The sequence below is a fragment of the Labeo rohita genome, chromosome 12 (assembly GCF_022985175.1).
Source record: "Labeo rohita strain BAU-BD-2019 chromosome 12, IGBB_LRoh.1.0, whole genome shotgun sequence".
Taxonomy (NCBI): domain Eukaryota; kingdom Metazoa; phylum Chordata; class Actinopteri; order Cypriniformes; family Cyprinidae; genus Labeo; species Labeo rohita.
In genome coordinates this window covers 18,618,343-18,643,728 of record NC_066880.1, presented here as the reverse complement: position 1 = coordinate 18,643,728, position 25,386 = coordinate 18,618,343, and the positions used below count along the sequence as shown (strand labels likewise).

The following is a 25,386-nucleotide window of genomic DNA, read 5'->3' as shown; positions in this document are numbered from 1 at the left end:
TGCTTTTCTATTGAACTTTAATCAAAGAATCCAACATTTATATTAATAGAAAATGTTTCTTAAACACCAAATCAGCATATTAATTCAGGCATGTTTTACAAATGTATAGCATAGCTGTTATTAAACAGTCGTGAAACATTTATAAGATCACAAAAATACAAATCAAATGTTTTATGAATGTTTTGTTAGCTATATGAATATTGATGGAGTTTTTGTAAAAGCACTGAATATTCCTGAATGGTGGTGATGAATAAAGACAATTAAAAGTATAAAATGATGGTTAAGTGCATGATTTATTGTTGCACTTAAAAATACCTTTGATTTAAAACCATTTCACACAATCAACATTGTGTAAAATTACATAATCGAAGTTCAAGGAAGAGAAATGGCCTTGTCAAAACACATTAATTTGTCATAAGCAGCCCTCAATTCAATTTCTTATGATTAAAATGCAGTTTTAAGTTGGTTGATACTTACAGGTATAGAATTAAAAACAAATTATATTATATTAATTATAAAAACTGATTTAATAAAATATTTAAATTATAATTATTTAAAAAACTATTTTACTTTAATACCTTAATAACTCACAAGTCATAAGTTTGTGTCATACCACAGTATTTCCTTTCAGTTGTATAGAACCAATAACAGTTTGGGGCTGTTTATATATATATATATATATATATATATATATATATTTAAAACAAAATCATTATTTTACTTTAATAGCTCATAAGTTTCATACAACAGTTTTTTAAAGGAAATTAATACTTTTATTCAACAAAGATTTATTACATTGGTCAAAAATGACAGTAAAGACATTTATAATGTTATAAAAGATTTCTGTTGTAAATACATGCCTTTCTATTTTAACATTGATAATAATAGGAGATGTTTCTTAAGCACCAAATCAACATATTACAATGATTTCTGAAGGATCATGTGACACTAAAGCAATGGCTGCTACTTTTATAGTAATAAATCAAGTAATAATGTAATAACATTTCACACTGTTACTGTTTTTACAGTATTTTTGATCATATAAATGCAGCTTTGGTGACCATAAGCGACTTCCTTTTTAAAAACATGAAAAAAATCTAACAACCTTAAACTTTTGAACTTGTATGTTTTTTTTGTTTTTTTTCGAACGTCACAAATAATCACCAGGAAGTTGTTTTAGAAAACAAAAGGCGATTAAAAGACACAAAAAAAGGAAATGTTTCCTCTTTAGCCATCAACGCCAGGCATCCTGCAGTCTTTCTCTGTATTCATTTTTGTCAGTGAGTCCCTGAAGAGAAACATTAACCCAAACCGACCTTGTGCTGTTATTTACCGCCACAGGAACCCCGCATTTAATGCATGAGAGTACTATGATAAATGCAGACGCCTGCATGGGAAAATCTCCTGCAGGCCATGCTGAAATACACAGCGATCTATAATATGCCATTCGATTTTATAAAGTCTGCAAAACTGCATTAACTCAAATCAATTCAGTTGCATAAAACAGCCAAGCAGACATGGAGTGTCATTAGAGTTCGTTCTGCACGTTTTTATTGTCCTCAGTTGTGTAATATCAGGCTGGTGGATGATAAGCTGTATCCTGAAGCCGTCACCCCCCAAACAATGCTCAACACTGCTGTAATTGTAAAGTTTTTTTCCCAAGCCGCCGAGAGTGATGACGGGGGAGGCTGTCGGCCCGCCTTACCACCACTCCACCCAATCCTCTGTCCACCTTTATCAGTACGAAGCCACAGCATGTGAGCTCAGATCACCTGAAGTCTCACACAGGCAAAATGACCTCAGCCGAGTCCAAGTCAGAGCTCTTTACAGTAGCCACTGGTGATGGAGGGGATGCCCATCAGAATCAGCCTAAGAAGTTGCCGTTCTACGAACGCTACATTCAGCCGTGCCTGGCAGAGCTCCTCGGCTCCTTTCTCTTCATGTTTGTGGGCTGTGTGTCGGTCATGGGCAACGTGGGCATCAGCGGGAGCATCCAGCCTGCTCTGGCACATGGACTAGCACTGGGTATAGCAATTGCCATTTTTGGAGAAATCAGGTAACTGACTTACGTTATGGTTATAATGCTTACATTAGGTTTATTATATTTATATTAAGCATCTGAATTGATGTAACCATTATTTTGCATTACTTATTTACATTTAAAAAGTGTTTATTTTACTCTGAGTTCTTTATTTATTACTTGTTTTATTGGAGAACATGACATTTTGGAAGCAAAACTGCTTCCATTTGATTTCACCATCTCTTCTTGTTTTCCAGTGGTGGTCACTTCAATCCAGCTGTGTCTGTGTGCGTTTACCTCATTGGAGGAATGGAGCTCATACTCTTGGTACCATACGTGATCTCACAAATGTTAGGTGGAGTGATCGCTGCCAGCCTTGCCAAAGTATGTGTGCCAAGCTTCTTTATTAATATCTGCAACTATAAAATTATCACTGACTCATACAATCATTAACACATACAGGACTGCAGATAAAACTTTCCCTTTTCATTATTCGACAGTTTTATATATATATATATATTTTTTTTGTTTAGGCTGTCACTACACCTGAGGCATTTGGAAATGCAACCGGAGCAGCGTTTAATGCCATTCCGTCCACTTCTGGCATCGGCTCTGCAACTGTGGCAGAGATGATTATGACGCTCTTCTTGACTATGGTTGTCAGCATGGGTGCCGTGAACGGAAGGACACGCAGTCAGCTGGCTCCTTTCTGTATTGGACTCACTGTGACTGCAAATATTTTGGCTGGGTACGAAACTAATTTCTCACACAAACTACACAAATATATAATATAGCCTATTGTACAGAATGCTATGCTGTGGTATATTTGAAATAAGAAAAAATTAGTCTTCTGTTTTGCAGCCATAAAAAGCATTTGTGGTAAGTCTTAAAAATATTAAATATAGGAATAATTGGAAACATCTGTTCAACATCATTTTATTTTATTTTATTTTATTTTATTTCTCCAACTATTACTATATATCTGCTACAAATGAAAAAAGTTCATTACTGTAACAACTGTCATAAGGAAACATGGATGTTTTAAAATTTTGTGCATTTTCATTCAAAATGTTTATGCAAATTTCATATAAGTCACTTCTTATTCAAAACAGCTAATAAAGTAAGAAAAAAATATAGAAAAAATACCGTTTAACAACTCTAAACATATTTTTTTATGTTTATAATGCTTATAAACATATTTAATTTCTGTCATTTATAATTACACTATAATTACACATATTCTAAAACTAATAAAACAACAGAAATATTAAAAGAGAAATCTGTAATTGTGATAGTGAGATATAAGTGGATCAAAAAAGTTAATCAAAGTTGTCCTAGGACAAGAACGGGTATGGTTTTGGTTTTAGGGCAACTTTGATGAAAGGTTTTGATCCAGTTCAAATGTTGACTATTGTATATAGATTTTACTTGGCTCTTTTTACTTTTTTGGTTTTTAAATCCTTTGACAGATTTAGGGTGGTGGTCACATATAAAAGTAATTTTGATTGTATTTTAACTCAGTCTGTTCTCCCCTAACCGGTGTTGCCAAGTCCGTCTTTTTTCCGTGGAATTGGGCTACTTTTACACTGTTGCTGTGGGTTTTACCAGGGGAATTCCAACAAAAAAACATGTATTTTATCCCCCTGAGTGCGATTTTTAATGAGGGAACCCCCTCGAAACGCAATTGGGGAGTGCTGGGCTAGTTTTGAGTAGCAATTGTGCGGGTTTTGTGAAAACCTGGCAACCCTGTCTCTAACTCATCATATGTTTCATACGATTTTATAAGCAGATACTGATGGCCTGTCACAATCTAAACTCATTTTCTCACTAGTTTCTACACAATTGTTTGAATGTGGAGACAGAGGTGTGTTTAATGAACATGGCGACTAAATAAACTCAGCATCTCAGGATATGTTACAATAAACAAGGCCATTAAACAGCCTTGCAACAATAATGGCAATAGGAAATAATGAATCCTAACAATAAAATGTGCTATTGTGCTGTATTTAGGTCACTTTTTAAAGCCAGTCTTCTAACCTCTCCTTTTTTAGTGATTTCACTGATTTGGTCTTCTGTGTTCAACAGGGGTGGAATATCAGGAGCATGTATGAATCCAGCACGGGCCTTTGGACCAGCAATAGTGTTCGGTCACTGGACGCACCACTGGATTTACTGGGTGGGACCTTTGACTGGTGCTCTTGTAACTGTCAGCCTTGTGAGGTATACCTGCTGTTCACTTTTACTTTGCACAATGAATGATGCAAGAGTGTTAAGTCATTTAGTGTATCAGTTATATAAAGTATATATTATATTATATTATATTATATTATATTATATTATATTATATATATTATATTATATTATAATTGACTTTGAGGCTTATCAGATTGAAATCCGAATTAAAAGTTTATTCATTTTTTGTGTTTTGTAATATGTGAGTATCTGAGTATGTATAAGTGTCTGATCAGTTGCATTATTTGTTCTAGGTTGGTAGTGGGAGACAAGAAGGTTCGTGTGATTTTCAAATGATGGAGAGGGAACCGCAGAGGATCTCATGTTGCAAGCTTTTTAAATTCAAAATAACTTGTAAAGCATTGTATGATATTGTCAAACATTTATATTCTAATAATAGTGTAGTATTCTAAAATTTTCTGTATTCTGATGCTTCATTGCCTCTTTGCCAAGTGTATAGCCAAGTGTTGTTGTAGTTATTATAGCCTGCCATTATGTATTCTAATGTTTTCTAGTAATAAACAAAGTCTTTTGTTACAAATTGCTTGCATGTATTTCTTCACTTCACAAAAATGCAGCACCCCAAACAAAAATATATATAAATATTTATATATTTTTAATATATTTTATTACTTTTTTAAGAACTCCATTTCTAGACTGCCTAAATAATATAGTTATTTGAATAATAATATAAATATATATATATTTTTTAATTATTTATAAATCAGCTCATGATCTCTCTTCTAAGTAAAGGTTTTTAGGTTTTGCATCTGAGTAAAGACTTTTAGGTTTGCACTAATATTAATATTATTTTTTATTTATAAATCAACTCATGATCTCTCTTCTGAGTAATGACTTTTAGGTTTTGCACTAATATTAATATAATTTGTTTTTATTTATAAATCAACTCATGATCTCTCTTCTGAGTAATGATTTTTAGTTTTTGCACTAATATTAATATTATTATTTTTTCTTTATAAAATCAACTTGTGACCCCTCTCCTGAGTAAAGATTTTTAGGTTTCGCACTATTAATATTATTATTATTTTAAATTTATAAATCAACTCATGATCTCTCTTCTGAGTAAAGACTTTTAGGTTTTGCACTAATATTTATATATATATTTTTTTATTTATAAATCAACTTATGATCTCTCTTCTGAATGAAGATTTTTAGTTTTTGCACTAATATTAATATTTTTATTTTTTCTTTATAAAATCAACTTGTGATCCCTCTCCTGAGTGAAGATTTTTAGGTTTCGCACTAATATTATTATAATTTTTTTTTTTTACATTTATAAATCAACTCATGATCTCTCTTCAGAATGAAGATTTTTAGTTTTTGCACCAATATTAATAATATTATTTTTTCTTTATAAAATCAACTTGTGATCTCTCTCCTGAGTGAAGATTTTTAGGTTTCGCACTAATATTATTATTTTTTTTTACATTTATAAATCAATTCATGATCTCTCTTCTGAGTAAAGTTTTTTAGTTTTTGCACTAATATTAATATTACTTTTTTTCTTTATTAAATCAACTCATGATATCTCTCCTGAGTGAACATTTTTAGTTTTTGCACTAATATTAATATAATTTGTTTTTATTTAAAAATCAACTCATGATCTCTCTTCTGAATGAAGATTTTTAGGTTTCAAATCTCAGCATATTAGTAGTAGCCTATACCACCATCAGCATATATTAATATATCACATTGCAGCTCAAAGTTCACCTCGGAGCGCAATGTGTTACTTTATTATGCCATATGGGTTGATTGTTTCCATCCAAGGTCAGTCAGTTATCACATATTTGACAAGCAAATCAATAACAGTGAGATAGTAATGGAAACAATGCTGTCCAAATGTGAAACACCTTACCTCAGATAAGGTAACAACTATGTACTAATCTAGCTCTAACCTGAAAATGTCTGTAGTTATACCTAGATGCCGCATTGTTCTCAATAAATCTTTTCATTGTCACCTAAAACTTGATTGTGCCGCAATCTTCACATAATCCCACGATAATATATCAGACCTTCAGGTATAAAAAAAGTGATTTATGGTGGAACAAGTCAGGTTGGCTCTGTTATCATAGCGCTCTCTTTTCTGCCACAGTCACATTTACTTTTGCACTGGATGGTGCACAATGTCAACGCAGGCAGAGAAGCTAGAGCTTGAAGAGCAGGACAAAATTTTGCTGAAGAAGAATCAACACAAACCTCAGGGCAGGTATGAGAGAGTAATCCAGCCGTGTGTCGCGGAGCTGGTAGGCACGACGTTTTTTGTCTTTATCGGCTGTGTGTCTGTCATTGAAAATGTGGCGGCAGCAGGACGACTACAGCCAGCGCTTGTCCATGGATTGGCAGTGGCTGTGCTGGTGGCGTGTATGGCAGAAATCAGGTGAGTTTTTATTTTATTTTATTTTTTCATTTATTATTATTTTTTTAAATATTTGCATGGCTTGCATTGATTTTTAAATCAGTTTTAATTATGTGCCAAAATATTAGTATTTATATTCGTATTTATTTATTACATTTATTTACTGAAATAATCAATGGATGTATACATTTTAATTGATTGTTATGTTAGTACATTTATATTCAGCTGCATCATACTCAATTGTCAGGAAACCTCATTTTGGGTTTGTTAAAAGTGATTTTCTGATGTCTCACCTGAATATTTTCTCTCTGTCTCTGCAGCGGATCACATTTTAACCCTCCATTCACCATCGCTGTTTGGTTATGTGGTGGACTTCAGATGACGATGGTTGTTCCCTACCTTGTCAGTCAGCTTATCGGAGGTGTCCTGGGAGCTGCAATGTCAAAGGTGTGAACAAGAATGCACTTATTACACAAACATTAAATATTATTTCCCACAGCTCTTAAACATTACTGAACATACAAATGTATTTTTTGAAGATTATGACATCACACCACAACTACGTTAATGCCACCGGAGCGGCATTTGCTGTTCTTAAATCGGATGAGCACCTGGGAAAGGCTGTGTTTGCTGAAATTGCTATGACGTGTCTAATAACCATGGTAGTGCTGCTGGGAGCAGTCAATGGAAGGAGCAAAAGCCCCCTGGTGCCCTTCATGGTGGGCTGCACTGTTATTATCAATATTCTGGCAGGGTGAGTCTGGAGGAAAATCTTAATAACAGACATTTTTAGTTTTACTGCTTTGCTATAAATTGAAATGCCAATGTTGTTTAATTTAATAGAGGAGATGTTTCTGGCACCTGTTTGAATCCTGCAAGAGCTTTTGGACCTGCTTTGATAGCTAACTATTGGACTTATCATTGGGTTTACTGGGTCGGCCCGATAGGGGGAGGTCTGTTGGCGGCTGCTCTTGTGAGGTTAGTTTGATATCAAATCTTCCATTCATTGTTGAAATCAAAAAAATAGTTTTACAGTAGACTGTTATCTTATTTTTAACAGGCTTCTGCTCGGAGATGAGAAGATACGTGTTATACTGAAATGATATTGGAGCACCTCAGCGTGTTAAAACCTCTTTAATGATGCCTTACTTTTAAACTGTCTGAATATTTCATATGTTTAACCCAACAGCACATATTGCATTTAAAATTGCCAAGTAGTGTAACTGACGTTTATTAAAAAAAAAGAAGAAGAAAAAAAAAAAAAGACCAACACTATGTTTTTCCAGTAGATGTCAGTAAATTGTCTTTTAATAATGTTTTACAAAAGTGTATGTTTTGGCCGAAAAGAGCAATTTACTCTGTTTCGTATTTTTGTATTATTAGTGTGTTATATAGTATTGTGAGTTTCCATATTAAAGAACAAATAAAGAATGTGTAAACCATATCAAACACGTCTAAATGCAAGATTTATTTATTTATTATGTTTTCATTTTGGCAGACACCAAACAAATGAAATCCACTACTTAATTAACCCACTATGTCAGGGGTGTCCGTTCCTGGAGATTTACCTACTGTAGAGTTCAATTCCAGCATAGATCAAACACACCTTTATGTATTATCAAGTGCTTCTGAAGATCACTTGTTTTTCAACTTTGCATAAGGTAGATCTCCACACTCCACATAGCTCAACTTGGGTTATTTGGTAACTCAGTGCTGGGTAAATATTGGACAGAACACATGCTGGGTTATTAGGGCCCGAGCACTGCAGTGCCAAGACCCTATTGGAATTGCTCCGTTTATTTTTAAATGTCTTTAGCCAGCATGTTGGGTTGTTTTATTTAAGTCAACTATTGTTTTAAACTTAGGCTTTACAATGGGCACACAGAATTAGAGGCGACAGCAATAATCAAAAGATTAACATTTAAGGTGAATTAAGGGTGATTAAGACCCGAATTTAAATTCCGCCTTGTGCAAGGTTTCTTGACATAAATTTAAAACATCAGCCCAACACATTATATATTTCTGTAATACTGAAGATGTTAGCTACCCATTTGAGGAGGAAACAATGCTATATTAGAATGAAAGGATGTGTGGCATACACTTTTCTGTAAACTGAGCCCAAAAAAATGTTTTTGTAACGTTAGGGTGATTGGGACAGCACATTTTTTCATTGATTTAGGGTATTGTAAGAATATTTACTGTATTGCACAAGTTAGTTTATATTTTAATATAATTTTATATGCAAAATATTCATTTCTGTTCATTATTATTAAGTGCCCATGTTTATTTCTGTTCAACTTTATATCTTATTTCATAAATCTATCCAAAATTCACATAATACAACACATGTAACTGAGGTAAAAGAAGGCCTGAAGTCCAATAGTCATTGAAAACATTTAAAAATCAAATAGACAAGAAAAAAGAAAAAGAAAAAGAAAAAGAAAAAAACTTAAAGTCAAAAAAAAAAAAGCGCTTGCACAAATAAAAAGTATGGAAACCATTGATTTAGGACATAAACAGCATATACAATGGTTCTCTGTTACAAGATCAATCATTTTCTAAATTAGCAAAGCCTTTAAGCACTGTTCCAATCACCCAAAATTATGCTGTCCCATCCACCCAAATTGTGCTTGGGCTGTTGGGACAAAATAAAAACTACCTAATTCGGAAAATTAAAACGTGATATTAACATTTTTTTTTTTTTTGATTTTGTAAAAGTAGTGCATCATATTTACGTTTCCATCAAAACTTTGTATAATATAGTAGCTATGACAATTTTAGGACCTTATTAGGACCTTAACTATAGCAAAAGCTTATGTCATTTCCTCCGTTCTTGCTTTTCATGGTCAACCACCTACAAGATGTCACACCAATGAGGGCATCCCATTTTAATTATGTGGTCTTACACCTAGGTCTCAGCAAAAAAAGTTTTTATGTTCCCTCATTAGGTGAGAAAATAAATTCTGTATAGTTACTGTCCCATTGTACGTCACCCTTAATTCACCCCTATTATTAATCAAAAACACTCATGGACAAAAAATAAGACAAATTTAATTTGTTTGGGTGAATATAGCATACTTTACAATATTACATGCATTTAAACTCGTCTAACAAGCAATTAAATAAAAATGTAACATTTAAAAGTAGCATTTTAATTTAAGTGTATTCAACCCTTATCTGAACTCCCTTTTCATCGAAAAGTGTTAATTCTCGTGGCGGTGTGTCGCCAATATCTAACCCGGTGATGGGCTGCTGCTGTTAGCCGGAGAATGATGAACCTCAGACCGCCGCGGCATGTTTCACTCCAACATGAAAGATGCTGTGACTGACTCCATAACCTGCCCATAAACAAACTGAGATTACACAGCATATTTTAACATCAGATTAGATTATGTTATGATATGTTATGCAAGGCAAAAGGCATTTCCATCATGCTGGTACGGCTGACTGACATCTCGTCCTTGTATGTTGCCTAAAATAATATAATTCACAGCACAGTGAAGACTTTATGAATGACATAAAATGTATACAAACATTATTTTATTTCGCTGAATACTTTGAATATGATAACCACTCTCTCCTGTAGAGGACACAAAAAGTCTGAACTCTGACTAGCAGCTGGGTTGTTTCGTTGGAGACAGGCTCAACCCAGCGGTTGGTTAGAAAAAAATAACCCATTGAAACTGACCCAGCAACTTAGTTAAAGAAAAAATATCCAGCACCTGGGAAATGAAATATTAAAAATAACCCAATAAAATGACCCAACAAGCTAAACCCAGCGTTTGGGTTAAAAAAAAAAAACCCCGCTTTTATTAGAGTGGGCACCCCTGCAGTGTAGTCACTCTTTATTTTAAGGTCCACTTCTGTTGATTAACTATTAACTATGACTTTTGCCTCAGTAATCGTATCATTAGTTAGTAAGATAGTTGTTAAGTTCAGGTTCAAGTTCAAGTTTACGTTTATTTAATGACATTTAAAAACAACAAGCGTTGTACCAAAGTGAAGTACAATATATAGGCCAAACATAATTAAAAATATATAAATAATATATTTAATATAAAAAGCAACAACAAATAAATAAAAACTCAATAAGATACAAATAAAAGCATGCGAGATAAACCATAAACAACTATATAACCCCAATATTATCAGGCAACACCATAGGCTAAACAGAATAATTTAAGTCTTCAAGATTTAAAAGTGTCCAACGGAAAAGATCTCACGACAACTAGAAGTGCATTCCACTGTTTGGGTGACGCAACTGCAAAAGCTCGGTCACCCTTGGTCTTTAAATGGGACCGGGCCAATATTAACGATATTAACACAATGAAGATCCAAAAGCAATCGCCTCAGTTTTATCTTCATTTAACTTTAGGAAGTTTTGTAAGTGGTAACGAACAGCCAATAGTAAGATGCTTAATACTGAGAAAACTGGTCCTTAAAAATAAAGTTTCACTAAAATGTTAGACTATTTTTGTGTGATTTTTCGAGACAAAATATTGTTAGTACCTACCTTTATGTGAAATTGTTTGTAGCCTATAACGCCCGTCTGCTTTTCTTGGTGTTTGTGCATGCGGCTGTGTGATAAAGCGATGTTTTTCCCTCTTCAGACAATCAAGATATCAGCTTTGAGTGACCGTAAATGCCTTATTCAAGACTCATGGGACTCAAAGCTGACCTCGTTTATATTAGATGACGTTTTTTGTTTTGTTTTTTATTATTCAATTATTCGATTAATCTTTATATATATATATATATATATATATATATATAATGGCTGCTAATATTCTAATATTCTAATATTCTAGTAATATATATATATATATATATATATATATAATCTTCATATATATTAATTAATACAAATTAATCGAATAATTAACATATCCAAAATAATTATCCCCAAAACAAAACAAATGGTAACACTTTATTTTACGGTTTCTTAACTAGTTGCTTATTATCATGCATATTACTAGAATATAAGCCATTTATTAGTACTATTTAAGCACATATTAATGCCTTATTGATTAATGCCTACCTTACTGATTATTAATAATCAATAAAAAGTCGTAGTTAATAGTGAATAAGTGTACCCGTTTCTAAAATATATATATTAGTATATTAGTAAAACCTAGCTGCAATATCCTGCTTTTAATTTCGAAATAAACTTTGACCGTCTACTCTGTACAAGAATGTACGTAAATAATTTATAAGCTTAAAGAAACAGAGCGGATGGCTATCGTACCTTGAACATATCCTGATGTGCCAAAATTATTTATTTAATGGTTTATTCAGGCACAGGCTTAACTTTAATTCACAGCCTGTATGCTGTAAATTTGGTCTAACCTGAGTTTAGTGATTTATTGAATCAATTCTACAATTCTAACGGAATTCATATGATCCCATATTAATATAGATTCGCATTTTAGATTTGCAGGATTGCACAGTGAATGGGTTAGTATTGCAAATGAATGTATATTTTGCTCTTCGTCAGGGAAAAACAGTACACAAGCTAAGTGTCTCCAGGTTTATTTTTTATTGACATGTTGCTGACCAAATAGACAAAACAACATTCAAACATGCTTTAGCAAATATCAGACTGCTTAACGATATTTGTCAGACAAAGCCAGGGCCACTCTTGCAAAGAACTTGTCCAAGGCCAGGTGGGCTTCAGGTGTGAAGTCATCAGGGAAGAGCATGGCCAACACCACAAGAATGTTGTGGGACAGGATCTGTTAAATAAAAATGAATAGACACCATTTTGAGTAAGACAAGCATGACTAAATTATTAATAAATTAGCGTCAGACACACAGCAGTATATTTACCCTGAAGTTAGCAGGATCGACTCTCAGCTGAAAGGCATGCAGCTCGCTAAGAGTGAGCAGGCCGTTGAAAAGATCGTCGATTTTCTCAACAGCCAAACCGATTCCACCGATGACCTTCTTTCCATGCTTCCTCACAGGAGCCGAGCCAGGGGTCAGGTCGCTCCAGTGAGAGAAGTAGGTCTTGGTCTGAGGGTAGACATAGAGCATTCTGCAAAATGGTGGGGAAATGTAAAAACCGATTTATTCAGAGCCTTAGAGCTGCAAAATATGCAAAGTCTATAGAAAAAAAAAAGAAAACTGATTTGACTTACCTGGACAATGCCTCACTGCCGATATCCTCAGCCTTTGGGGAGATCTTTGCCCAGAGGGCCTTCACAGTTGCTTTGTCATTAGCAGAGAGACTCATTTTGAATCCAAGTCTGAACTTAGCAGTCGTGCTAGGGTCAAATGACTTACCCACCTAAACGTTGGTCCTCTTTTTAAGCGTTTGTAGTTGAGTGGGCACACCCAAGATACAACCTAATTGCGTGTCATGATTGAACCCCTGCCAGTTTACACTGAAAATTTGACGTGATGCCCATTTTCCCTCCTCTTCGTTTAGGGAGAACGTGATGATACACACGTGCACACTTGAGTCACAAGACATGAACAGATATTGGCAGATCCTAATCAAACCACGTTCTCATCTTCAGTTCAAGAAACAACACATGACTTGACTAATTAATTCGTTTAGTACTTTAGTTTAAATCTTAATAGGCCTATAAGACATGACCTCTTATGTCCATGCTTCTTGCACCCAATATGCGTGACTTCACGCTGTTCTTTAGTCAATTTTTAAAAAAAAAATAAACTGGCAAATGCAGATTTACTTTAATTTAATTTAATTACTGGTATGCAATATAAACAGTCCATTATGCTCATGCACGGCTATGCGCTGGTTTTACTTTAATTCTTGCAAAACTGCGTTAGTTACAGTTATAGTTAAATATATGTATGATTAGTATTTTTTTTTTTTTACTTTTTTTTACTACTGTTCTTATTTTTTAATATATTACTCTTTGAATATTACAAATGCATTATGTTATTTATATGATTATTACTAATTAATAAAGTATTATTATGATTATGATTATTATGATTATTATGATTATTATTATTATTATTAAACATGACTTTTCTTACAGGGCAAGGATTGTAAAGAAAAAAACGACTAAAAGGGGAACTGAGGGCACAGTTCTTGATTATTCAGATTTTTAAAATTCTGAATTGATTTATAAATCATTTATTTCATTTATTGGCTCTGAAATACTGCGTGTCTGGTGAATCGATAAAATGACCACACCCTTTTAATTCAGTATTTGATGAGACTGGATTTTCTTTAACACACATTTAATTTTGAGCAGATCCTAATCAAACCACGTTCTCATCTTCAGTTCAAGAAACAACACATGACTTGACTAATTAATTCGTTTAGTACGTTAGTTTAAATTTTAGTAGGCCTATAAGACATGACCTCTTATGTCCATGCTTCTTGCACCCAGTATGCGTGACTTTACGCTGTTCTTTAGTTAATTTATTTTTAAAAAATAAACTGGCAAATGCAGATTTACTTTAATTTAATTACTGGTGTGCAATATAAACAGTCCATTATGCTCATGCACGGCTATGCGCTGGTTTTACTTTCATTCTCGCAAAACTGCGTTAGTTACAGTTATAGTTATATATATGTATGATTATTATTATTATTATTATTTTTATTATTTTTTTACTTTTATTTTACTACTGTTTTTATTTTTTAATATATTACCCTTTGAATATTACAATTGCATTATGTTATTTATATGATTATTACTAATTAATAAAGTATTATTATTTATTATTATTATTAAACATGAGTTTTCTTACAGGGCACAGATTGTGAAGAAAAAACGACTAAAAGGGGAACTGAGAGCACAGTTCTTGATTATTCAGATTTTTAAAATTCTGAATTGATTTATAAATCATTTATTTCATTTATTGGCGCTGAAATACTGCGTGTCTGGTGAATCGATAAAATGACCACACCCTTTTAATTCAGCATTTGATGAGACCGGATTTTCTTTAACACACAAACATTTCATTTTGAGATCTACGTAAGTGGAGAGTCTGTGAGCAGAGATAAGGCAAAGTCGTTTTGAATATGCCGTATGTGCATGAAGATAACCAGCTGCTGAGATCACAACAATAACTGATAGTCTTTGAAAGTCACATTTCCCAAATGATTTAAATAATCAAAAATAATCGTACTCTACAATCCTAAACGCTTACGATTTTTATCTGCAAGACATCCTCTTTGCCATATTATGTTGATTCACCTTTTAAACATAATACTAAGGTGTTTAATTCTTTGCACAAAAAGGGGGCGTGTGTTATACTACAAGTGTTTTGCCACTTACATTAAAACTTCTAGAACAAACGTGCGAAATCACTACATCTTTAGCGTCCTGCCCACTAGAAGTTCCAGCCAATCAGACGAGCTCTCTTGTATTGGCAATGCAACCCGATGGCATAAATAGTGTCGACAAGAGTGGAAAGGCATGATTCTTATTCCTAGCGGAGAAAAAATCATAAACTGACAACATGGTTGTGTGGACCGATCAGGAGCGTGCCTACATCCAGGACATTTTCAGCAAGCTGAATTATGAGGACGCTGGCCCCAAAGCTCTGCAGAGGTATGCTCATCATTATTAATCATACTTTATTAAACAGAAATATATCTTTTTATTTAATCATTTTTTGTGTGTTGGTATATTGCAGGACCTTGATTGTGTATCCCTGGACTCAGCGGTACTTCGCAAGCTTTGGAAACCTGTACAATGCAGAGGCCATCATGTCCAATCAAAAGGTGGCAGCTCACGGAGTTGTCGTGCTCCACGGTCTTGACAGAGCCATGAAGAACATGGATGACATCAAGAACACCTATACCGAACTGAGCGTGCTGCACTCCGATAAACTGCACGTGGATCCTGACAACTTCAGGGTACGCAAATACAACTCATACAGATGCAGTCAGACGCTATGTAAAAGCTACCAGTGACTCACCTGTTGCACGACTCTCTTCTGCTTTTTTCGTTTCAGCTGCTGGCCGACTGCCTGACCATCGTGATTGCATCCACTATGGGTACCTCTTTCACACCTGATGTGCAGGCTGCCTGGCAGAAGTTCCTCGCTGTTGTCGTCTCTGCTCTGTGCAGACAGTATCATTAAAACCTTTAACATATGGGGCAACCATTGTATGTTTTGGTCTCTAACTCAATAAAGAGGAACTGATACGCACCTGAGCCGTGTGTTTAAACTGATCATTGTGCGAGTGTCATTAAGGGGCAGTTCACCCAAAACTGAAAACTGCCATAATTTTGTCAGAGATTCCAGAACATTTATCACAAAGTTATAATTTCAATCAATCATTCAAACAATAAACAAGACATATAAAAGACGATTTAGCAGCTGGTTAAATGGTGCAACATACATGATGCTTAAAAGAGGCTGGTGTCTTCTTTAAACGTTTTCTTGAAAGTCTTGTGTGAACTCAGATTCTACCGAATCGTGGATAAATGCTTTAGTGGACTAAATAAATATCTTGTCTGAATTAATTAGACTTATTTGAATAAATTAATATTTATCTGGTGGTCAGTTGCCATTCAAACTACACTAAAACGCTTCTAAAATATTTACAAGGTTTACATTTTCTGCAAAATAATAGACAAACAAATAAATAGCGTTGAGATTTTATATTTAAACAGCCTGTTTACTGTTTATACCATTATGATATAAATATAAATTAACATATTTTAAACGATTGAGTTAAATGTGGCAGTTGAATAGTGCGTCAAGCAGTCTACGAATTAAAACTGATTTTAAATGGAAATTTTAATGGCATGGCTCATTTAATACACATAGGCTGGGTTTTTCCCATTGTAAATCAAATCACTCTTTTAATTCTATCAGCTGACTAGGTGCATTAGATACGATGGAGACTTTGCACCCAGATCGTTCGTAAATGTTTTTGGATAGCTTAAATCTGGTGATACCAACACTTGAGAGGCGGGGTAGGAGCAACAAATTACGGCCAAATTTCATAGAAAGCATGCGCGTACTGAAAGGGGTGTCTACTCCGTTAAGGTAGGCTTAACTTGAAATAGCAATAGCATTTTTTTAAGTGATATGCCGATATGTCCAAAAGTTTGTCTTTATTTTCATATTACAAAAGCTAGTAATCAACAAAGCAATACTTTATTTAGTGTTCATTTGTGAAATGTGAAACCAAAGAACAAAGATTCGTTTAAGGGCCATTTGTTCTCTGTTTTCGCCATGGGATTGACATCCCGTGGTAACTAGGAATTCACAAGCTTCAGTGGGAATCCAGAACACTTAAGAAGAGATGATACCAACCCCACAGAGGACTTCAGATGATACCAACCCTGAAACAACATACAGCACTACCGAATTCTGCTACTCATTTATAGTTCTTTGTCTGTTTAATTACGTTAATATTGATCTTTACCACACATCTCTGTCATATGTACATCAAGCTACTACTACATATATTGTAAAAATGTCAATTTGGTGTAAAGTTGCTTTGCAACGATATGTATCGTGAAAAGCGCTATACAAATACATTTGAATTGAATTGAATTGAATTTCCCGAATGGGTGCCACTTGCTTCCAAAACCCTTCCAAGATGGAATCTACTGATACACATATTTAACTATTCAAAATCTGTATTGGTCCATCTCAGGTAACTTTATTTAATGTTTTACAGAATTTTAAAGTGGAAGATGGATGGATTTTTCTCAGTCGTGTTACCAAAACTCTTATGTCTTTTTAAAAACATTTTGGAACAACTCTTATATAATATATACATATGAAGAGCTCAGATGCAAAACCAGCTAAAAGCCATCTCGGTCAAAAATGAGATAATGATACTGAGTGAATGCTCCTGACACATAGTATACGTCCATCTTATACTTTTACTTCCAACTCGCTAAATTCCAGCCTCAGCCCAATCAAAAGTACCAGTACTTACATAGAAACCTATACAAAGTAGCCAGAAAGAAATACTAATTTTAAATTTATACACAAGGTGTATTTTGTATTTTTCTAAAGTACACAAACTAATTTTTTCATTTTAAAGGTGACTCAAACCTCAAGCTTATCAATTTATTGTGATGCAATTTATTAAATAATGGGACAAATGATGGCATAAACTTAATTAGAAAAATAGTGGTTTAACTTTATTTTGTTAAGAAAAAACTATTTAGTAACAGGAATGAAACTGGGTAACAGGAATGAATATCCATTATATTAGTATATAGGTTTGACTGCACATGTGAGGTATTACTGCTTGCACTGATATAGTGAACAGTGTTAAACACTGACTAGTAAGCTAACCTCATAGCTTAAAAAAAAGGCCAAATCATGTTTCTATTTAAATCTAGCGGTCTGCAATGGTTTTTATTAGGGTTATGTTTAAGACGGGTTATAAGATAAAATATAAATAATGAAAAATAATACATATATTAAAAAAATATATTGAAATTATAAACTTAAAGGGGTCATCGGATGCAAAGTTCACTTTTACATGTTGTTTGTGTTGGCATTGTATGTACACATCTACCCTATAATGATAAAAATCCATGCAGTGGTTTTTAATTCATCTATAAAAATAATATCCCCTTTTTCAAATCAAGCCATTCTCAGATGCCTGTGGGTGTGGTGTCACACCGTCAGAGGCCGCTCCCACGATAGTTGATTGACATGAGCATCTTACCTCAGACCCGCCCGAAATCAGCTGTAACAGTCCGACCTCCATTGTTTCGATGCCGGAGCAGGGATGTAAGTTAGATAAGAATATCTCCCATTGAGCGATTGAGGTGTTGTGCTGCTGGATGTAATAATGAACATAGTGGTCGTCATTTACTCCCGACATCTGAGCCGCTGAAGCCTGAGTGGATTATGTTTGTTTGTGAATGGAATGCACCTCCCGATCTACATATATCCCTCAATGTTCGCGCGAATTATTCGTGATCCAGCTTCACTTACAGCAGAAGTGAGTTTAAGGTTTTTTATGAATTTTTGTGATTACCTTTCCTAATAACGTGCTAGTTAGCAAGTTTAGCGGTTAAAGGCAGCTAAAGTAAACTGGCTGGTCACTCCACAGAGAGAAGAGAGGGGCGGGGCGAGCAGAGCTCATTAACATTTAAAGCAACCTCGACTAGAACAGGATAATTTTTGCAGAGCTGATTTTGGCAAAGTAAAAAGAATGTTGTTTTACACTACCATTGAGAATTTTTATCCAAAGTATATTATAGGCTTTTCATTAAGACCCTAAAGAATCATATCAACTTGTGGAAAATGGGCATCCAATGACCCCTTTAACAAATAATGCCTTTTCAGTTTTTCTGTGGATATTGTTTTCTTACAGTGCAGGTAACACTCAAACGCCATTCCATGTTTGGGTCTAATACATAATTGCCACAGGACAGAAACTGCAAGTACATTTTCTGTCATAATATAAAACAACACTGCTGGAACAACCATAAGTTTTCTCTGGGCAAAAACATTGTCTTAGTTTGCATAAAAGGCCAAAACGTTGAGAAAAAGATGCATTTTCAAATTTATCTAGATTAACATGGATGTAGCCTAATATTTACATTAATAAATCACTCATTCCTGTTACTATTACTCAGTTACTATACCTGAGTATAGGATATATGAGTATATGAGTAACAGGACTAAAAGTAACAGGACTGAGATTTTTGGATAAAATTAGTAAATACATAGCCACATGGAGTACATACTAATATTATGAGGATACTCAGCAAATTATAGTGATTCATCAAAGATTTGTATTTCAAAAATAATCAAGTAACATCTAAGAAATAATTTAGGTAACAGGACAGTATATTTATAATGACACTCACTGACACACTTACAATATCATCAAATTTACAGAAAAGAAAATAAGACCACATGCTGTTGGTCATTTCATTGCCTTCAGAAGATCCAGATGTTGCAGTATTATGTTGAAAATGTGTCTTGTGGAATTTTCCAAGTTTTTTAGAGGGGGGAATGTGTTAGGGTAACAGGACTGAGTGAAAACCTGGGGACATGACCAAAATATGTATTTTCTCTAAACTATTATAAATTTGTTTTGAAATAAATGTATTTAAATCACAGATGGGATATGGAGGTGCGCAAAAATGCAAAATACAAATAATTTCTGAAATATTTTAAACATTGTACTTCATGTTAAAATGTATCATTAGACACTGGGGACCTGTATAAATGCTATAGTTTCAGTGTTTTAGGTAGTTTTTAATAATTTTTAAAATTAAATATTTTAAATTTGCAGTTAATGTGCAGGACACTTTGCTTAATAATAAAATGTATTTTACAGTTCATTCTTATACATATTTGTACATGTTATGTCCTGGGGACAAAAATGGCACCCATTCCTGGAATGGCCCTTATTGCACATATGCGCGGGTTCGACGAAGAAGTGTAACTAATAAACAAACAAAAATGATTTCAAAATGTATTCAGTATTTACATGTATTTTTAATTACACGTACAGGTATTATTCTCCTCTATTTCTGCTGGCTCCACAGTCTGCACATTTTCATTTTATGAACCACTCAAGTCTGTATAGCCTACATAAAGGCTACAGCTGTTCATTGCCAATAAGATAGCATTAAAGTTAGAATCACTCTAATGTGTGTACTGTTAGATCGCTGTCTCCATGCCTAGACAATTAAGATCCAACCCCGGACTCCTGATCCCGTCAGAAAATATCAGTTTGTCCAGCAATAGAACAACTCGTCAGCAGAGTAATCTAATACCCAAACCCTGTTAACAGGAGGTATTGTCTGGTACCTAAAACACTATTAACAGTCTTCTATCAGCCAAGAAACTGACTGAGGAAAAAAGAGGAGAAGCAGGAAGCGAAGTGATGATGGTAAAAAGAGTTTATTGAATAGTAGAAGAACACAAATACAACAAGTAGTGTTATATCAAACTGATTCACAGCAACATCCCATAAACCTTAAGTTTCCATAAACATGGATATGTTAAATGTAAATGTTTTCCTGTTTGGTGTGGTGATATTATTAATGCCCCTAAAGGGACACCTTTCAACCAAAAACCCATTCAAAAAAGCTATTGACTTCTGGGCGATGAAACTGGAAGTGTTACAATGCGAACTCTTTTCCTGGTTTTGAACTACAACACTCTATTTGGCCTGCAGCACTCTATTGTTAGAATTAAATGACTGCAGCCCATGTATATTTAATGTCCTTGCAAGGATGTAATCTCAGCCAATGAAAATATTCCAATTCCGATACATAACCAACTTTTGCTTTTCCCTTCTGAGCTTTTTGTTTAATATTACTGACTTAAAGGGATCGTTCATACAGGGGACCCCTAAGCCTTATAGGAGGCTAATGTTTCTGGTGTGATAAGGCCTGCTTCCTGCTTGTGGACAATTCATGAAAAAGTCATTAAAAGGACACACACAAAGATTTAGATAGATTTTTAGCCTCAAGTACAGTGATACACCAAAAAATGAATGCTCAAAGGCATATCATATGAATGGTGAAAAACTTAATGAAAACCCTAACATTGTGGCTGTTTCTAGTGAAAAAATGTTGATGCCCATTTTCTCTGTTTATATTATAACTGATGATTTCAAAGTTGTTGTTCTTTTAATTACTTGAGAACATTTCGATTATTTTATAATTTCAGTTTAAGTTAAAAAACTGAGGCAATTATTTATACATAATATTATGTGTAGCCTATGAATATATGTGATACAATATGATAGGTTTACGTTTATTATTAATATAATTTTTAACCTAGCAACGACTTAACTTAAACAAGAAGCCTCAATAAATACCCACATTTTGGCGATGAAACATTAATGTATGCCATAAACAATTCATATGGACTGTGGAGTTTATCGGTCAGTTGCCGCCTTTTTTTTCCGGACTATCGGCCAAACACATCTGTCCGAAATACATGGGCGGCGGCCAAGAAGGCCTATTTAAACCTATGTCCAGCAGCTGTAAAGCCACAAGACACGATGGTTGCGTGGACAGATGAAGAGCGCGCTGCGATACAGGGTGTATTCGCCAAACTCGACTACGAGTCGGTAGGCCTAGAGAGCTTGACGAGGTAATCTTATTTCTGGCCTGCTTTGTTCGATATATTTCATTGTATGTATTTCTTCAAAGACTGTGTTTGTAATTAACCATTAGCCTTTTAGAAGCATAATGTCCCATTCTTCATTGTGTGGTTTTAAGATGCTTGGTCGTTTACCCTTGGACTCGACGGTACTTTGGTGGGTTTGGAAACCTTTTTAACGCTGAGGCAATCATGGCTAACCCAAATGTCGCAGCTCACGGAGTGGTAGTACTTCAAGGATTGGAGAAAGCTCTCAAAAACATGGATGATATCAAGAACACCTACGCTTCCCTGAGCGAGCTTCACTCACTGAAACTTCAAGTCGATCCAGGCAATTTCCAGGTTGGCGTCTCAGTGCAGTGGCTATTATGTTGATTATTATGTTGGGGCTGTGCTTACCTTTCTCAACTTCTCTTCCAGCTCTTAGGTGACTGCCTGACCGTGGTGATCGCTACACGCCTGAGGACTGAGTTCACCCCATACATCCAAGCTGCGTGGCAGAAGTTCCTGTCTGTTGTTGTGTCAGCCCTGTCAAGGCAGTATCACTGAAATTATCTTGTACTGAAACTGTGTAATGCGTTAGTGGAAAAATAAATGATTGAAACGATTTGTTGTCCATTGAGTCGTCTCTTATATAATTTCAAAAGTGATAATATTCACAATTTTAGTAACTTACAAGAATGTTGCATATAGTCAGGAAGGCCAGTACTTCTGTTCCAGGTCTTTGTTCATTCTGATATGATTTCCACTTCCTGCCCCTTCCTCTTCCCACGCCTTAAAAGAAATACAAATGACGAAAACCTAATGTGCAGAGGTCTCTCATTTAAGTTCAAAAATGCTTTATTGTAAACATTCAAAATATACTCTATATTAAATTTAAGATTTATGTTTTTGAATTGCATATCTCCAGCAGTTTGGATTACACAGTTTTAACACAAACTAATAATGGGGTGCATATTTGTCATAACAAAATCGAAAAAAAAAACAGCTAAGATTTCTGAAAAATTCTGAAAATTATTAGCTTTGTTTATTATTAACTATTTGCGTATATATAACTATAGCAGCGTACATGTTTGAAATCTGGCTAAATATGTGACTACCAATGGAACAAGCAAAATTCAACTAGTTAAAATGTAAGATATAGACAAATTGGAGTGATGAACTATATTTAAACCTGATTATTGTGCATTTCGTGCAAAACGTTCAGTTTTTTAGTGCTATTACAGAAACCCAGTTTCTTTCCTGTTTCATATAGGTCTACTATTAAAGTAGTGAAGTGATCCGCAGGTATGACAGGTCTAGTGTTTAATGCTTTCAGCACAATGGAGAGCGTCACATTTCCTTTGGACTTGGCCAAGATTTCAGCACTTAAGTCTGGATAGCAGCACACACACATTAAGCATCACGGCCATGATCAGGTGCAACAAATGGTCACTGATTGACTTCTTTCCTTTTGCATCAAGTATTTAATAGTTTCAGACATCAACAATGACGTTGACGTTGAAAATTCATATACCTAATGAAGACGACTTTGTATTAGGAAGCCAAAATACTGACAAATCCTGCATTGACTGCATCACAGTAAAAATGTATGTATGTATATATATATATATATATATATAAATCAATAACAAATATAAAAAAGAAATAATACATATATATATAGTTATTTTTTAATTGATTATTTCATGGCATTACAGACAGATAACAAATACACACAAACTTTGTAAAACATGAATTATTTATTTATTAAAGATAAACCATCCTATCCTTCTTCGGAGGGGTCTTCATCGGAACTTCTCGGCTAAAACAGCAGAGAATGCCGAAAGAAACTTGTCTATCGCCGCGTGTGCAACTGGTGTGAAGTTGTCACCCATATGGCAGGCTAACGTCACAATGATGCAATGATTGAAAAGCTGGAAAAATGTGAAAGGTTTACGTTAGAAAGCTAAAGGAAAAAAACACACCACCATATTTATACTGGATCAGTTAAGCGGACAGATAGACATTATATGAACACCTTGAAATTTGTAGGATGTATTCGCAGTTGATAGGCATGGAACCTGCTTAGCGGTGCCAACGTTGTAGTAAGTGTGCTTATGTTCCTCGCACCCTCTGCTAAAGCCTGGATGATTTTCTTCCCGTGGCAGCGTAAATGCTCCGAATGGGGGCTGATATCTAGATGAGAGAAGTATGTCTTCGTTTTGGGGAACGATGTGAACATCCTGTAAACCAGTTAACATAGGAGAAACACAAGGTCAGTAAGACGCAGACTGAACGAGACCCCTACAGTATTTCCTCCCTCTCCGTTGTTTGCGTCATCACTCATGGGAAACTGCCAAATACCACAAGACCTTCAATCATTGTAAAGACTTTTGATACTCAGAGAATTAAACGACGAACTATCAAGGATTCACCAAAGAGTAAGTCGGAACAAGTTTGGTATAGCCTAATTTAAAGAAAAGCAACTGCCCAGTTTTGTCATATTTTTGTTTATAGAAATATCGGTCTGGTTTGTTTGCTTATATTTGTTTAATCTAGGACAGCATACCTTAATAGAGCCTCAGATCCAATTTCCTCTGCCACTGGAATCATTTTGTCCCATATCTGTATTATCAACTCTTTTTCGGTGTTCGAGAGCATTATAAGACCGCGTGGCACAAGTAATATATATTTATACTATGTAAACACAGGTGAATAAATATAATTAGAGATAGCTTCTGAACAACGCGAATAATTCGTCGGGTAACACTACGGTTTAGCCGTCTTGCCATGCAATTTCGATCACATAATTAACCACAAATAATGCCTTAAAAAAAAAAAAAAAAAAAAGCAAAAAATAGAAGAGAGCAGATAGCAGAAATGTAGTTCCCGACGGTCGCTCTCTTCAACTCACCGGCAAGCCAGAGGTAATCACGTGAGAGTTGAAACTGCGCAGTGTTAAACTTAGGCTACTCTGCGTCATATTGGAAGAGCCGCTGTTATCTCGCCGGGATTCCGACTTTAGTGAGTTCAGTGATGTATTTCGTAATAAGTAGTGATAGGGCAATAAATAGTCATAAAATCTCATCGCACTACTTTTGAGGAATGGCTACTCTTTTTTTTATGTTACCATTTCAACTGAATATCAACATGTCTGAGATTTAGTCAGTCGAAGCAGTTTTGAGGTTAGTTGTTCATCTAAATATTAAAAAAGTTGATCTATGGCATTGCACTGCTACATCAGCGTTTTAAGATTTGTGGAGTAAAAGCTATTTTAAAGTAAAAAAATACTTATTGTAATTATTGGGCTTATTTAACATTTTCCATAAATTAATGTACATTTTGACATCTCTAGGTTAATTGAATGCTGTTATATTATCTTCAATTAAAATATGTGCAGTTATCTATCATATGCCTATATATAAGTCATATAAATAATTTTTCCTTTCAGATGAATCTCTTTGTCTGTCATCACCAGCAGTTATTTAATTATTCAGCTAAATACAATTTTAAATAATATAATAGTTGATTTAATATTTTACATTTATGACACATTGAAAAAATATATACATTTTAGTAAGAATAATATCAAAAGCCATTCTGTAAAAGATAATTCGGGGAGGCTTTTTACCCCAATATTTTACATTTTTGTGTTACAGCAACTAAAGCAAATATTTATATTTATTTCCTATAATAACACATTTGCTGATGCATCATCATCATCCTGCAC

General features: G+C 34.4%; 6 protein-coding genes across 6 annotated transcripts; 4 read left to right on the top strand and 2 right to left on the bottom strand.

Moving 5' to 3' along the window:
• The first annotated feature begins 1,748 nt into the window (after positions 1-1,748).
• aqp8a.1 (aquaporin 8a, tandem duplicate 1) lies at positions 1,749-4,793 on the top strand. Its single transcript, XM_051123568.1, has 5 exons — positions 1,749-2,056; positions 2,278-2,404; positions 2,554-2,768; positions 4,106-4,240; positions 4,507-4,793. Exons 1-5 carry the CDS (start codon positions 1,794-1,796, stop codon positions 4,547-4,549), a joined length of 783 nt encoding a protein of 260 aa, XP_050979525.1. The 5' UTR covers positions 1,749-1,793; the 3' UTR covers positions 4,550-4,793.
• A 1,534-nt stretch (positions 4,794-6,327) lies between these two features.
• On the top strand, positions 6,328-7,893 carry aqp8a.2 (aquaporin 8a, tandem duplicate 2). Its single transcript, XM_051124596.1, has 5 exons — positions 6,328-6,650; positions 6,950-7,076; positions 7,169-7,383; positions 7,473-7,607; positions 7,690-7,893. Exons 1-5 carry the CDS (start codon positions 6,397-6,399, stop codon positions 7,730-7,732), a joined length of 774 nt encoding a protein of 257 aa, XP_050980553.1. The 5' UTR covers positions 6,328-6,396; the 3' UTR covers positions 7,733-7,893.
• A 4,264-nt stretch (positions 7,894-12,157) lies between these two features.
• hbae5 (hemoglobin, alpha embryonic 5) lies at positions 12,158-12,889 on the bottom strand. Its single transcript, XM_051124488.1, has 3 exons — positions 12,767-12,889; positions 12,456-12,663; positions 12,158-12,361 (listed from the first exon to the last, which is right to left on the bottom strand). Exons 1-3 carry the CDS (start codon positions 12,859-12,861, stop codon positions 12,233-12,235), a joined length of 432 nt encoding a protein of 143 aa, XP_050980445.1. The 5' UTR covers positions 12,862-12,889; the 3' UTR covers positions 12,158-12,232.
• Positions 12,890-15,053: 2,164 nt separating this feature from the next.
• Positions 15,054-15,707, top strand: hbbe2 (hemoglobin beta embryonic-2). Its single transcript, XM_051124464.1, has 3 exons — positions 15,054-15,166; positions 15,252-15,474; positions 15,573-15,707. The coding sequence occupies exons 1-3, from the start codon at positions 15,075-15,077 to the stop codon at positions 15,699-15,701; spliced, it is 444 nt and encodes a 147-aa protein (XP_050980421.1). The 5' UTR covers positions 15,054-15,074; the 3' UTR covers positions 15,702-15,707.
• Positions 15,708-21,497: 5,790 nt separating this feature from the next.
• hbbe3 (hemoglobin beta embryonic-3) lies at positions 21,498-22,240 on the top strand. Its single transcript, XM_051124466.1, has 3 exons — positions 21,498-21,665; positions 21,794-22,016; positions 22,095-22,240. The coding sequence occupies exons 1-3, from the start codon at positions 21,574-21,576 to the stop codon at positions 22,221-22,223; spliced, it is 444 nt and encodes a 147-aa protein (XP_050980423.1). The 5' UTR covers positions 21,498-21,573; the 3' UTR covers positions 22,224-22,240.
• Positions 22,241-23,339: 1,099 nt separating this feature from the next.
• On the bottom strand, positions 23,340-24,564 carry zgc:163057 (Hemoglobin subunit alpha-D-like). The gene is made up of 3 exons (XM_051123904.1): positions 24,226-24,564; positions 23,695-23,899; positions 23,340-23,590 (listed from the first exon to the last, which is right to left on the bottom strand). The coding sequence occupies exons 1-3, from the start codon at positions 24,315-24,317 to the stop codon at positions 23,462-23,464; spliced, it is 426 nt and encodes a 141-aa protein (XP_050979861.1). The 5' UTR covers positions 24,318-24,564; the 3' UTR covers positions 23,340-23,461.
• Between the last annotated feature and the right edge of the window lie 822 nt (positions 24,565-25,386).

Excerpts from the sequence above, each read along its gene's own strand:
- aqp8a.1 (XM_051123568.1), top strand. The coding sequence starts at position 1,794 with ATGACCTCAGCCGAGTCCAAGTCAGAGCTCTTTACAGTAGCCACTGGT. Across the intron at positions 2,057-2,277 it reads GCCATTTTTGGAGAAATCAG|TGGTGGTCACTTCAATCCAG; the intron begins GTAACTGACTTA and ends CTTGTTTTCCAG. Across the intron at positions 2,405-2,553 it reads TCGCTGCCAGCCTTGCCAAA|GCTGTCACTACACCTGAGGC; the intron begins GTATGTGTGCCA and ends TTTTTTGTTTAG.
- aqp8a.2 (XM_051124596.1), top strand. The coding sequence starts at position 6,397 with ATGTCAACGCAGGCAGAGAAGCTAGAGCTTGAAGAGCAGGACAAAATT. Across the intron at positions 7,077-7,168 it reads TGGGAGCTGCAATGTCAAAG|ATTATGACATCACACCACAA; the intron begins GTGTGAACAAGA and ends TATTTTTTGAAG. Across the intron at positions 7,608-7,689 it reads TTGGCGGCTGCTCTTGTGAG|GCTTCTGCTCGGAGATGAGA; the intron begins GTTAGTTTGATA and ends TATTTTTAACAG.
- hbae5 (XM_051124488.1), bottom strand. The coding sequence starts at position 12,861 with ATGAGTCTCTCTGCTAATGACAAAGCAACTGTGAAGGCCCTCTGGGCA. Across the intron at positions 12,664-12,766 it reads GGCAGTGAGGCATTGTCCAG|AATGCTCTATGTCTACCCTC; the intron begins GTAAGTCAAATC and ends ACCATTTTGCAG. Across the intron at positions 12,362-12,455 it reads TCGATCCTGCTAACTTCAGG|ATCCTGTCCCACAACATTCT; the intron begins GTAAATATACTG and ends TTTATTTAACAG.
- hbbe2 (XM_051124464.1), top strand. The coding sequence starts at position 15,075 with ATGGTTGTGTGGACCGATCAGGAGCGTGCCTACATCCAGGACATTTTC. Across the intron at positions 15,167-15,251 it reads GGCCCCAAAGCTCTGCAGAG|GACCTTGATTGTGTATCCCT; the intron begins GTATGCTCATCA and ends GGTATATTGCAG. Across the intron at positions 15,475-15,572 it reads TGGATCCTGACAACTTCAGG|CTGCTGGCCGACTGCCTGAC; the intron begins GTACGCAAATAC and ends TTTTCGTTTCAG.
- hbbe3 (XM_051124466.1), top strand. The coding sequence starts at position 21,574 with ATGGTTGCGTGGACAGATGAAGAGCGCGCTGCGATACAGGGTGTATTC. Across the intron at positions 21,666-21,793 it reads GGCCTAGAGAGCTTGACGAG|ATGCTTGGTCGTTTACCCTT; the intron begins GTAATCTTATTT and ends TGTGGTTTTAAG. Across the intron at positions 22,017-22,094 it reads TCGATCCAGGCAATTTCCAG|CTCTTAGGTGACTGCCTGAC; the intron begins GTTGGCGTCTCA and ends CTTCTCTTCCAG.
- zgc:163057 (XM_051123904.1), bottom strand. The coding sequence starts at position 24,317 with ATGCTCTCGAACACCGAAAAAGAGTTGATAATACAGATATGGGACAAA. Across the intron at positions 23,900-24,225 it reads GGATCTGAGGCTCTATTAAG|GATGTTCACATCGTTCCCCA; the intron begins GTATGCTGTCCT and ends ACTGGTTTACAG. Across the intron at positions 23,591-23,694 it reads TACATCCTACAAATTTCAAG|CTTTTCAATCATTGCATCAT; the intron begins GTGTTCATATAA and ends ACATTTTTCCAG.